Source organism: Oryctolagus cuniculus, chromosome 7 (assembly GCF_964237555.1).
Source record: "Oryctolagus cuniculus chromosome 7, mOryCun1.1, whole genome shotgun sequence".
Classification (NCBI taxonomy): Eukaryota; Metazoa; Chordata; class Mammalia; order Lagomorpha; family Leporidae; genus Oryctolagus; species Oryctolagus cuniculus.
This window is the reverse complement of record NC_091438.1, coordinates 81635179-81647871: the sequence shown is the minus strand read 5'-3', so window position 1 is coordinate 81647871 and position 12693 is coordinate 81635179. Positions and strand designations below refer to the sequence as shown.

At 41.1% G+C, this 12693-nt stretch overlaps 2 protein-coding genes across 5 annotated transcripts in view; both read left to right on the top strand.

Moving 5' to 3' along the window:
- The window catches only part of LOC100347754 (guanylate-binding protein 3), a 216319-nt gene that overhangs the window by 45031 nt on the left and 158595 nt on the right, over positions 1-12693 (top strand). The window lies entirely within an intron of this gene.
- Positions 1-12693, top strand: part of LOC138850611 (guanylate-binding protein 3-like) — a 65037-nt gene that overhangs the window by 1655 nt on the left and 50689 nt on the right. For all 3 annotated transcript variants that reach the window (XM_070078105.1, XM_070078103.1, XM_070078104.1), the window contains exons 2-3: positions 1814-2009; positions 11929-12056. In XM_070078105.1, the coding sequence (XP_069934206.1) occupies positions 1820-2009; positions 11929-12056 (318 nt within the window). In that variant the 5' untranslated portion in view covers positions 1814-1819. The remainder of the gene's footprint in view (positions 1-1813; positions 2010-11928; positions 12057-12693) is intronic.

Genomic DNA, 12693 nt, shown 5'->3' with positions numbered 1-12693 from the left:
AAAGAGAACTTATTTCACAGGAAGATAGGCAAGGGCTATAAACAATAATCAAATGAAAAAATGTTAATTTCACTCATGAAAAGTGAATTTTAAAATAATCCCAGATTATGAAAACTATAGTGATATAGAATTTTTAACAATATTTTTGATATAGAACAAAGTTTGATAACAGTATATTTGCAGCAAAACTGGTACATACAGCCATTTCTACTATTTTTTTGGTCCTAGTATTAGTTTTTGTTTTTTAGCTCCAACGTACATGAGATAACATGCTGCACTTATCTCTGTGTCCAGCTTTTTCCTCTCAACATGACGTCTTCCATTTGCAATCACTTTGATGGAAATGACAGAATAGTATTCTTTTTTATAGCTGAACAATAGTCCATTGTGTGTGTGTTTGTGTGTGTGTATGATAGTGTATGTATATATATGTGTGTGTGTGTGTGTGTGTATACCATGTTTTCATATGATGATGGACATTTTGGTTGAGCCCATATTTTGGACACAGCACGGTTTCACAGTATGGGCAATGGGTGATTTAAACCCAGACTTTCAACCCTGGCAGTTCATCCCAGGACAGCTCTGAGTTCCTCTTGGCTGATCCATTCTCCCTCTGTCAGCCTTTCTGTTGGGTCAGCACCTGCCTGCTCATCCTCACCATGGGCTGTGCCCTCTGCTTGCTTTTACTCTGGGGACTAGTGTTGCTATTTCTGTCCAAAGCCAATTCTTCACGTCCCTTCAGGAAATATCTGCATGCTACCTTAGACTCTATTTTCAAGCATGGTTTATATAGGAATCACTGTAAACTAGGCATGGTTTCAGGAGTACTTCAAGAGCTATTTAATGACCACTAGATTGTCACTGCTTACTATTTCTCTTTTATAGAAGAAACAGAGATGCAGAGAAGTTAGTAATCCTTCTGGTGGCCACACCACTAGTAAAGTTATTGAACACATACATGCTGCTTAGCATTGTTTTTGAGAAGATAAGTGACATCCAAATCTCTCTGACTGGGGCTGGTGCCATGGAGTAGTAGGTTAAGGCACTGCTTGCAATGCTGGCATCTGGTATAGGCACTGGTTTGAGGAGTCCCAGCTGCTCCACTTTGGATCCAGCTCCCAGCTAATGCACCTGGGAAAGCAGCATAAGGTGGCCCAAGTCCCTGGGCCCTGGCACCCACATGCAGGACCTGAAAAGGCTCCTGGCTTCTGGCTTTTGGCTTCGGATCGGCCCAGCTTTGGCCACTGCGACCATTTGAGAGTGAACCAGTGGATGGAAGGCCTTTCTCTCTGTCTCTCCATCTCTTAGTAACTCTGCATCTAAAATAAATAAATAAATCTTTAAAAAATACTCTCTGACTGCCTTCTTGTTAGGAATGCCACACTGGTGTATTTTCACAACAACATAGCTTATCCTCAATGCAGCCATGATGAGGCTCAGCAGCAAAAGAACTGCAGAAACCCCAAAGTATATTAACTGCTGAGTTTGCTGCACAGGTCTTGTGCTTCTCTTTCTTTCTTTCTTTTTTTTTCTTTTTGGTAACCAATGCTCTCAACTCTGTGTATAGTCAACAGCCAGAGTTGGAGCAATGCTTTTTTAGAGTTCTTATAAAAATCATGAAGTAAGGTATATAAGGTACCTGTAACCAGGTGTTGACATTCTAGATGAGTTATTTTTCTTTTAAAGATATATAAAACTTTGTAGGTTGACATATACAGAGCATAAATAGAAAGCTGACATGCATTACACTTGAATAACCAATAGGAACAGCTTCAGGATCCTTTTATTACTCAATGACTTTTTTGGGTTACAGGTTACCATGGCGACTGATAGCACCATGAAGACCCCCATCTGTCTAGTGGAAAACTGGGAAGAGCAGCTGAAAGTGAATCCCATAGCTTTGGAGATTCTTAACCAGATATCCCAACCTGTGGTGGTGGTGGCCATTGTGGGATTATGCCGTACAGGAAAATCCTATCTCATGAATCGCCTGGCAAGACAGAACCATGGTGAGTGTGGGCCTGGAACAGGGGTCATTAGCTTGGCACCAGTGACAACATAGGCTGATGATTCCTTGTCTAGAGTCACCTGAAAGGAGAGCATGACTCCTGCAAAGAAGAAAACTTCTCATTGTCCCCTCCAGATTTACAACCTCAACCACACATGTATCCAGAAAATATTATTAGTTAGCCTATTAATGAGGAGTTCCTTATGTCTTTCAAAAGATCAACTCCACTTCATTTTCTTTACCTTTTAAGCATTTATTTATATTTCTTTTGAGGGCAGCAAAATAGCCCGACAGAGATCGTTCATCTGCTCTTTCAGTCCCAGATGCTCTCAACAACTGGGGATGGGCCAGGTCACAAGCACCTAGAGCTCTATCCAGGATTCACAGGCACCTGAGTACTTGAGTTGCTACTTGCTGCATTCCAGGCTATGCACTACTGAGAAACTGGATCAGAAGCAGAGATGAAACTTGGACTCAGGCACTTTGATATCAGAAAAAGCTGTCCCAAATAGCATCCTAACTACTGCTCCAACCTCCTTCTGATCCTCTTGATCCCTCCCACTATAACTTGCTCAGGAGATGAACGATAGTTATTATTTCTTTTTTCCTCTTACATCTGTTCTCACAAACTGTATGTTTCATTCAAGTAGCATATAAAATTCTGAAAATATTCAGAAACATTCATAGAATTAATGTACATTGAATATTAAAATTGAGCTACAATGCCTTCTGTTTTGCTTCATGACGTAATAAATTATATTCCCTTCTCTTTCTATATTAAATTTTTTCTAATATTTGAACTACGACACATACAGAAGAATATATAATATACACATATACATAAAGTTAAATATAAAGTGAATGCCCATGTAATCAGGATCAAGAAACAAAACTTCACAGACACCAAACTGTCCTAATAATACCTCCTTACACTCTAACTAGAGCTCCTGAAATTTTAGTTTCATAGGCACACTCCTTCCACTCTTGCTTTTTATTTTTTATTTTTTAACCTTTATTTAGTAAATATAATTTTCCAAAGTACAGTTTATGGATTACAATGGTTTCCCTCCCATAACTTCCCTCCCACCTGTACCCCTCCCATCTCCCGCTTCCTCTCCCATTCCATTCACATCAAGATTCCTTTTCAATTATCTTTATATACAGAAGATCGATTTAGTATATATTAAGTAAAGATTTCATCAGTTTGCACCGACACAGAACCTAAAGTGTAAAATACTGTTTCAGTACTAGTTATAGCATCACTTCACATTGAATAACACATTAAGGACAGAGATCCCACATGAGGAGTAAGTGCACAGTGACTCCTTTTGTTGACTTAACAAATTGACACTCTTGATTATGGCATCAGTTTCCAAGGCTATGGAAGCCTCTTGAGTTTGCGGACTTCAATTTTATTTAGACAAGGCCATAGTCAAATTGGAAGTTCTCTCCTTCCTTTAGAGAAAGGTACCTCCTTCTTTGATGACCTGTTCATTCCACTGGGATCTCACTTGCAGAGATCTTTCATTTAGGTCCTTTTTTTTTTTTTTTTCCCCGCAAGAGTGTCTTGGCTTTCCATGCCTAAAATACTCTCATGGGCTCTTCAGCCAGATCCGAGTGCCTTAAGGGCTGATTCTGAGGCCAGAGTGCTCTTTAGGACATCTGCCATTCTATGAGTCTGCTGTGTATTCTGCTTCTCATGTTGGATCGTTCTCTCCCTTTTTTATTCTATCAGTTAGTATTAGCAGACACTAGTCTTGTTTATTTGATCCCTTTGACTTTTAGACCTATCAGTGTGATCAATTGTGAACAGAAATTGATCACTTGGACTAGTGAGATGGCCTTAGTACATGCAATCTTGATGGGATTGAATTGGAATCCACCGGCACGTTTCTAACTCCACCATTTGGGGCAAGTACAGTTGAGCATGTCCCAAATTGTACATCTCCTCCCTCTCTTATTCCCACTCTTATGTTTAACAGGGATCACTTTTCAGTTAAATTTCAACACCTAAGAATAAATGTGTGTTAATTACAGAGTTCAACCAATAGTATTAAGCAGAATAAAAAAAATACTAAAAGGGATAAAGTATTAAATTGTACATCAACAGTCAGGACAAGGGCTGATCAAGTCACTCCTTCTCATAGTGTCCCTTTCAATTCAACAGGTTTCCTTTTTTGTGGTTGGTTAGCTGTGGCCGATCAGGGAGAACATATGATATTCTTCGCTTCGGGACTGGCTTAATTCACTCAGCATGATGTTTTCCAGATTCCTCCATTTTTTTGCAAATGACCAGGTTTCATTTTTTTTTTTTTAAACAGGCAGAGTGGACAGTGAGAGACAGAGACAGAGAGAAAGGTCTTCCTTTGCCGTTGGTTCACCCTCCAATGGCCGCCGTGGCCGGCGCCCTGCGGCCGGCGCACTGCGCTGATCCGATGGCAGGAGCCAGGAGCCAGGTGCTTTTCCTGGTCTCCCATGGGGTGCAGGGCCCAAGCACCTGGGCCATCCTCCACTGCACTCCCTGGCCACAGCAGAGAGCTGGCCTGGAAGAGGGGCAACTGGGACAGAATCCGGCGCCCCGACCGGGACTAGAACCTGGTGTGCCGGCGCCGCTAGGCGGAGGATTAGCCTAGTGAGCCGCGGCGCCGGCCTCATTGTTTTTACTGCTGTATAGTATTCTACAGCTACTTGTCCCACAATTTCTTTATCCAGTCTACTGTTGATGGGCATTTGGGTTGATTCCAGGTCTTAGCTATTGTGAATTGAACTGCAATAAACATTAATGTGCAGACAGCTTTTTTGTTTGCCAATTTAATATCCTTTGGGTAAATTCCAAGGTGTGGGATGGCTGGGTTGTATGGTAGGGTTATATTCAGATTTCTGAGGAATCTCCAGACTGACTTCCATAGTGGCTTAACCAGTTTGCATTCCCACCAACAGTGGGTTAGTGTCCCTTTTTCCCCACATCCTCGGCAGCATCTGTTGTTGGTAGATTTCTGTATGTGAGCCATTCTAACTGGGATGAGGTGAAACCTCATTGTGGTTTTGATTTGCATTTCCCTGATTGCTAGTGATCTTGAACATTTTTTCATGTGCCTGTTGGCCCTTTGGATTTCCTCTTTTGAAAAATGTCTATTGAGGTCCTTGGCCCATCTCTCAAGTGGGTTGTTTGTTTTTTTGTTGTGGAGTTTCTTGACCTCATTGTAGATTCTGGTTATTAATCCTATATCTGTAGCATAGTTTGCAAATATTTTTTCCCATTCTGTCGGTTGCCTCTTCACTTTCTTGACTGTTTGTTTTGCAGTACAAAAACTTCTCAGTTTGATGCAATCCCAATAGTTTATTCTGGCTTTGACTGCCTGTGCTTTTGAGGTCTTTTCCAAGAAGTCTTTTCCAGTGCCGATATCTTGCAGGGTCTCTCCAATGTTCTCTTATAACTTGATGGTGTCGGGTCATAGATTTAGGTCTTTAATGCATGTTGAGTGGATTTTTGTGTAAGGTGTAAGATAGGGGTCTTGCTTCATGCTTCTGCACATGGAAATCCAGTTTCCCCAGCACCATTTATTGAATAGACTGTCCTTACTCCAGGAATTGGTTTTATTTTATTATTTTTTTAAGGAGAAGGGTTTATTGGGGAACACCTTACAGACCGAGTGAAGGGGCGGCAAAGGAAAAAGAGAGAAGGAGACTGTGAGAGAGAGAGACAGAGGAGGGAGAAGAGAGAGGAGAGAAGCCAAGAGAGGCCAAGAGAGTGCAGGAGAGAAGGAGCCAAGAGCCCAGAGGAGGAGGCTGGAGAGAGGAACCGAGAAAGAGCCAGATAGAAGGGCCAAGAGAGCACGTGTTCAGGAACAGGCCCTTTTAAAACTTTGCCTGAGGGTGGGCAGGGAAGCAGGAGCAGCCAATCCCATTAGGATGGGGGTGGAGCCTGGCTCAGGTAGCTGGGCCATGCAGCCACCTGGCTAAAACTGCGCCAGTTTCCTAACATTCCCCCCTTTTGTTTTTTTATAAAGCAAGGTTTGTATGGGATTACATTAGTCCCAAAAGTCCAAGAGGGGTAGAGGGACGATGATCTGTCTGTAGAGCTACTTCCTGCTGACATGGGGCAATGTCTCAGGCCGCTGTCTCCTGGGTGGGGAGCCGAGTATATCCCTGTAGCAGCATTTGGTTGACTGCCTGGTTGCTGAAGGCCTTCGTTTGTTCCATTATCACCTGCTGTAAACACTTAGACATTCTTAGTATAGAAGACAGGGTGAGAGTAGTAACCAATGATCCTAAGAGTAGCATTAACCAGGTAAGAGGATTTTATAGAGAGGAAATGGAGGGGGTCTCTGGACCCTTGTGAGGACAGTTTGATGGATGTTGCTTAAAGCTGATTCCAGCAAGACTGGGAGAAAGGCCACTAACTTTTGCAGGTAGTGGGGTTTGTCTGTAGAGAAATTCTGAACAGTCATACAACATTAAGTGGGGAAGAGGACCATCAGTACACACAGGTTGGGAGTAGAGCCATTGGTGGTAGAGTAGAGGCTATGGTTACAAAGGAATGAGGCTCAAGTGGGCTAGATACAGAGGACAGAGTTGTTATTAGAGAACCTAAGAAAGGTGCTGTCTAAGCTAAAAATAAGTTTTCTGATTGAGAGGCAAATAGAACCTGACAGAAGGGGCTTGAAAATAATCGGGTGGGCTTGAAAGCCTTGTAAATTGTGAGGCTTAGACTCATCTATCTCTTCATATAGCCTACACCCTAAGGGAGGTGTGATCCTCCTTGGGGAAGGCACCCTGTTGATTTGCATTACCTAGCTGGCCTGGGAGGAGAGCTGGCCAGGTAAAGCAAGTGGCAACTCCAACAGGAAATATACAGTTCTGCCTGCAATGTTACTGACCCTATTTGGCCAATTCCTCAGTTGCAGTGGTCACTTTGAAAGCTGGGCTGAGTGAAGGGCTTTTCCGCTTAGAGCCAATATGATCTGTGGCTCTGACCTGGACATCCTTCGACTCCAGGGCAGGTCCATTTCCAGTGACCCAACTCTTGGCTTGCAGAGCTCCCAGGGCTCTTCATAAACTGACTTCTGAGAAGCCCAGGCTTTCCACACTGAAAGCCACTGCAGTGGACTGGCCTGTTGGGTCTCCTTGAGGGCAGACCACTGTACAGAGCAGCCATTAACAGGCCTGCCACCCATTGCTTCTGATGCCTAGCTTTTTTTTTTTTCCTCCTGGTTTTTGTTAAAGCAGACCAGAGGATGCAAGTCAAGGGGGTGCTCAAGTCCCATCTCTAATCTTCAGTGGCCTAAACTAGAAGTCGGTAGTCACAGGCATGTTCTGTAGTAGTTTATGTTGAGACAGAGAATGCCCATGAGGAAAACTATATTCTCACTTTAAAACTTTCTTTCCCTTTCTTCTGAAAGGGAGGCTTTCCTGTTTACTGTTTACCTCGCTGATGGCGAAGTAAATCTAGCTGAGAAATTATAATTTAAGCTCTTATTTTGGCTATGCTATTACAGAAATGTGTTAGCCATCTCTTTTTATAAGATCTAAAATCAAATTTTGAATCTTGGAGATTCCTTCATAATAGAATTAGTTTCCTACCTCGAAGAGAATAGAGAAACGAGAGAACAAGTTGGGCTTAGACTAGAGAAATAGGGATGCCAGTCTCAGATCGCTTACTGACAATAGCAATGTCACATGAAAACTTAGAAAGCAGTTTTAACCATTAGATAACAACTTAAGAAAACATTTACCAGAAGGCCCAATGCCTTCCATAAATATTAATACATATATTTGGAAACATCTCTTAAATATCTAACATGATGTAGCTTGTTTAACCAGCAAATTTCAGCACAAGCATATAAAATGTTTTTAGTTTCTTTCTATCAACAAGTTTAAAACATATGATACAGATTCAGGTCACATGAATTAAAATATATCTTTGAATTATTTTAGCTGTTTAAATTTATGGACAATCTTATCTATAAGCTAATTAAAATAAAATTCTTAGTAAATTTTCCCATGCAGACATACAATATGTATACACATACAACATGACAGATAGAACAATAAAGCAGTTTTAATAGCTTTTTTAAAAAATCGAATTGCTGTTTGTAAATTACCAATTGATTTGAATTACTTTTTGTTTTAGTAACCTCAGCCAACCATACTTTCTCACAGTTGGTACCTTTAATATATTATTGGCTTCATCTGTTTACAGAGTCATCCCAAAGTACTGAATACAATATATGTGGCTGGAAAAAGTTCATCAGAACCTATAAGAAGACAGCTAAACACAGAACCAACAATGCTTTAGTTTTATGAGCAACAAATCTGATATACCAAACTGTGGATGACAAAAGACTATAAGTTGCCACATTTAATATTATAAACTCATTAACCAATAAGAGGCATTTGCTTACTGCACACAGTATTTCTGAAAGCACCTGTAGGATTTTACAAAGCACGGAACTCTTTTAGGCCTCTGGGGCTTTCTCATTAAGATAACCATTATGTCTAGTAACACAAGATTATTAGACTTTTTAATTCTGACATTTGTATTAGTGCCATTTTATATTATAGAAACTTAAAAGTTAGCACCACTTCACATCTTGACAGTACTTCTAATATAATACAAATAGCCTGATTAATTGGTGTCTCTACAAGATGAGAGACATAAGTCCTTCGATTTTTTCAGTTGGGCCCGAACTGGAAAAACCGAAGTCCAGAATTTACTGGAAATTTCAGAGTCCAAATTATTTGAAACTTTGATTTTTTGAATGCCTGTCAAGAATGTCAAGAAGGCTCAAAATCCAAAATATCTGGTTGAAGTAAGATTCTTTAACATCATAACATAATATAGACCAAATTTGATCATTGTTACAAGGTAATTATTTAAATGTTTGAAAAGAAGCACATATTTAAATAACCCATAGCTCTTAATAAAAATTCAGCTGTTTTTAAACAATTAGAATTTAACAGACATTAAGAGAATATAATAGATTACTTTAGCACATTGCTTTAACAGAGGGATCAGATTTCAATTTTATGTTAAAGAGGAATAGATTAGTATACTTGTGATGTTTTCCATCTGCCAATGTCCTTGATTTACATTTTGAGATAAACTGTTAAAAATCTTCAAATTAAGATTAAGGTAATGCATCAAGTTTTAGCCTGAGTTACTTTAAACAGTGTTGAACTATTTTCATAGACAGTTTGTAAGCTAACCCAAATAGTTTTTTATAGACTATAACATGTTGAGTATACAAAAGTTTTACCCAATTTAAATTAGCAGTTACACTTAAATGACTTAGGATGCTGATATATTTTTATCTGAATTAAATTGAAATTAAAATTGCATTCATCTAAAACAAGTGCTAATTACCCATTGCTGTTTCATTGAGTACTGATTACCCAGAAACCTGTCAAAATAAATTGCAAAATAAGTTCAGCATTTTACAAAGCAGTATTTTTAAAGGTAGATCTAGGTAGATCTTCCTAGATTCAAAGAAAAATTAGTTACAGTGGGCCAGGTCCATGCAGGAAACCTGCTTTGCCTGTTTTCCTTGCTCAAGATAAAACAAGAGCCTTCAAAAGGGTGGGATACCTAATTTGTTTCTCAATCAGCAGGGAGCCCAAAAGGATGGGACTACCATTCCCTTGCTATTCTTATGGTAAGACTGGGACAGGAGAGGGACAAAAGACCAGTTGAAAACCATGAAGACAGCCATTCCCAAACTGATAAGACAGAGATAGTAGACTTTGGGCTCTGAGATAAAGAATTCCTAGGTGGGAGGGGGAGATACAGTGAGTGGGGATAGGAGCTAGGGAGGAAGTCATCTGCAGGATCAAAGGAAGCTGTGGTAGTGGCAGAAACAGGATGGGGCAGAAGAAAGGATTTTTTGCTCAGGCCTCTGACCCCTAGTGCAAATCTTGGAGACCAGAAGGACCTGAGTGGGAGAGCAAGAAGTACACAGGGAAGGTTTAGTTCGAAGATAGGAAAAGGCTTGAACATATGGAATCTCCTTCCATTTTCCCGACCGCTCATGGAAGTGATAAGATGTTATCAGGGTCAAACTACTCGGACTTCTGATCCCTCAGGGCCAAATGCGCCACCATGGAGGGGCCACTTTTTGAGGGCTGGGGCCAATTTGAGAGGGACCATCAGACGGAACGCGGTTAGAGAAGAGTTCCCATTGTGACCTGTAGAGTCAGATCCGTGGATTGCAAGCGTCCTTGCATTCCCGCTATCTGACTAACGAAAGAATGTGGGAACAGAAGGTGGGGTCGTCACCCAAGTGCCCGCTGGAGCCCAGGGCCTCGCCTGTAAAGAGGCGAACAGAGATGGAGTCGTCACTCGCACCCACTGTTGCCTGGACACAGTGTCCGTAGAGGCTAAAGGCCTTAAGTAGAAGTAGGAGTGGTGGCTAGAGTCCAGTGCTACGACCTTTATGAGAGTAGTCAGGCAAGTATCCGACAGTAGACCACCACTCAAATAGAAGTCGCTGTGAGGGATTTTCATTCCACGTCTTACCTCAAAATTTGGAAGGCCAATGTGTGGATGGAGATCGCAGAGCGTTCAGTGGCTTGGAAAGAGTTCCAGAGGTGTGCTTTGTGACCGGCAGAAATCCAGGACCCCAGAGCACTGGGGGACACTGGATTACCAATATGAGGCTATCCGAGTCACGGCACCAATGTTATATCTTAATATTAGCTGTCGCAAAGCACACCGGACACCGGAGTAAGGGAAAGGGTTTATTGGGGAACACCCTACAGACCGGAGTGAAGGGGCAGCAAAGGAAAAAGAGAGAAGGAGACTGTGAGAGAGAGACAGAGGAGGGATAAGAGAGAGGAGAGAAGCCAGGAGAGGCCAAGAGAGCGCAGGAGAGAAGGACTGAGAGAGCAGGGAGCAGAGCCAAGAGCCAAGAGCCCAGAGGAGGAGGCTAGAGAGAGAAACTGAGAGCGATCAGGAGAGAAGGGCCAAGAGCCAGGAATTGGTTTTAGATCCTTGATCAAATATAAGTTGGCTTTAGATGTTTGGATTGATTTCTGGTGTTTCTATTCTGTTCCATTGGTCTATCCATCTGTTTCTGTACCAGTACCATGCTGTTTTGATTACAACTGCCCTGTAGTATGTCCTGAAATCTGGTATTGTGATGCCTCCAGCTTTGTTTGTATTGTACAAGATTGCTTTAGCTATTCCAGGTCTCTTGTGTCTCCATATGAATTTCAGCATCATTTTTTCTAGATCTGTGATGAATGTCTTTGGTATCTTGATTGGTATCACATTGAATCTATAAATTGCTTTTGGGAGAATGGACATTTTGATGATGTTGATTCTTCCAATCCTTGAGCATGGAAGGTTTTTCCATTTTTTGGTATCCTCTTCTATTTCTTTAAGGTTTTGTAATTCTCATTGTAGAGATCTTTAACGTCCTTGGTTAAGTTTATTCCAAGGTATTTGATTGTTTTTGTGGCTATTGTGAATGGGATGGATCTTAGCAGTTCTTTCTCAGCTGTGGCATTGCCTGTGTATACAAAGGCTGTTGATTTTTGTGCATTGATTTTATATCCTGCTACTTTGCCAAACTCTTCCATAGTTCCAATAGTCTCTTAGTAGAGTTCTTTGGGTCCCCTAAGTAAAGAGTCATATCATCTGCAAAGAGGGATAGTTTGAGTTCTTCCTTCCCAATTTGTATTCCTTTAATTTCTTTTTCTTGCCTGATGGCTCTGCTTTTTCAAAATAGTTCTACAGCCTGTGTATACACTCTAACATCAGTGCACTTTGGTCTTTCTTTTGGCACTTTATTTACAAGGAATTATAGTGTTTGTAGTCTTGGGTATCTTTCATCTTTCTCTCAGCAAAACTTCTAAGAATATAACCCTGGCCACCCCATCAGCCTGCTCTCAGGGTTTTTTAATTGTCCTCTTCCCTTCAGGCTTCCCTCTGGGCTCCACCATAGAATCTGAAACCAAGGGCATCTGGATGTGGTGCGTGCCCCACCCCTCCAAGCCAAACCACACCCTGGTCCTCCTGGACACTGAGGGCCTGGGCGATGTGGAAAAGGTAAGCCAGACAATGTTCTCTGCCCTCAACTGTGCTCTTACAGTTTAACTGGCACATCACTTCACTTTCTCTGACACATTTCTCTAAACTGCAAATCCAACAATGAGCCAGGAAGTTAAAAATCTGTTTCTTCAGACTACCTTAGTAGCCTCAAGCACTTTGATATGTGATGAAGAGAGATGTGGAAAAGGTAAGGTCCAGAATGTTCTCTACTCTCACCTGTGCTCTTACATTTTAATTTGCCATATCACTTCACTTTTTCTGACATATTTCTCTTAAATGCAAATCCAATAATGAGCAAAGAGGTGAAATTGTTTCTTCGAACTTCCTTAGTAACCTCAAACATTTTGATATATGATGAAAAGAGATTCTTCTTACTTTTAATGCTGGAGTAATCATTTAATTTAATGAATACAAATGAGCAAGTCAGTTCCAGGACTCTGCACTAAGTACTAAAGATAAAACTGTAAATAAAGTAATGGGTCAAGCCTAGTTATAGAGACTACAACACAATACACACAGAGTAGCACCAGTGCAAAAAGTGGGAAACCAATCTAATCATTTGAGTTAGCAAGAGCTTCCTGAGAAAGTTCTATTCCATTAGATCAATTGAATCTACAAAAAATGGGAGGTTGAT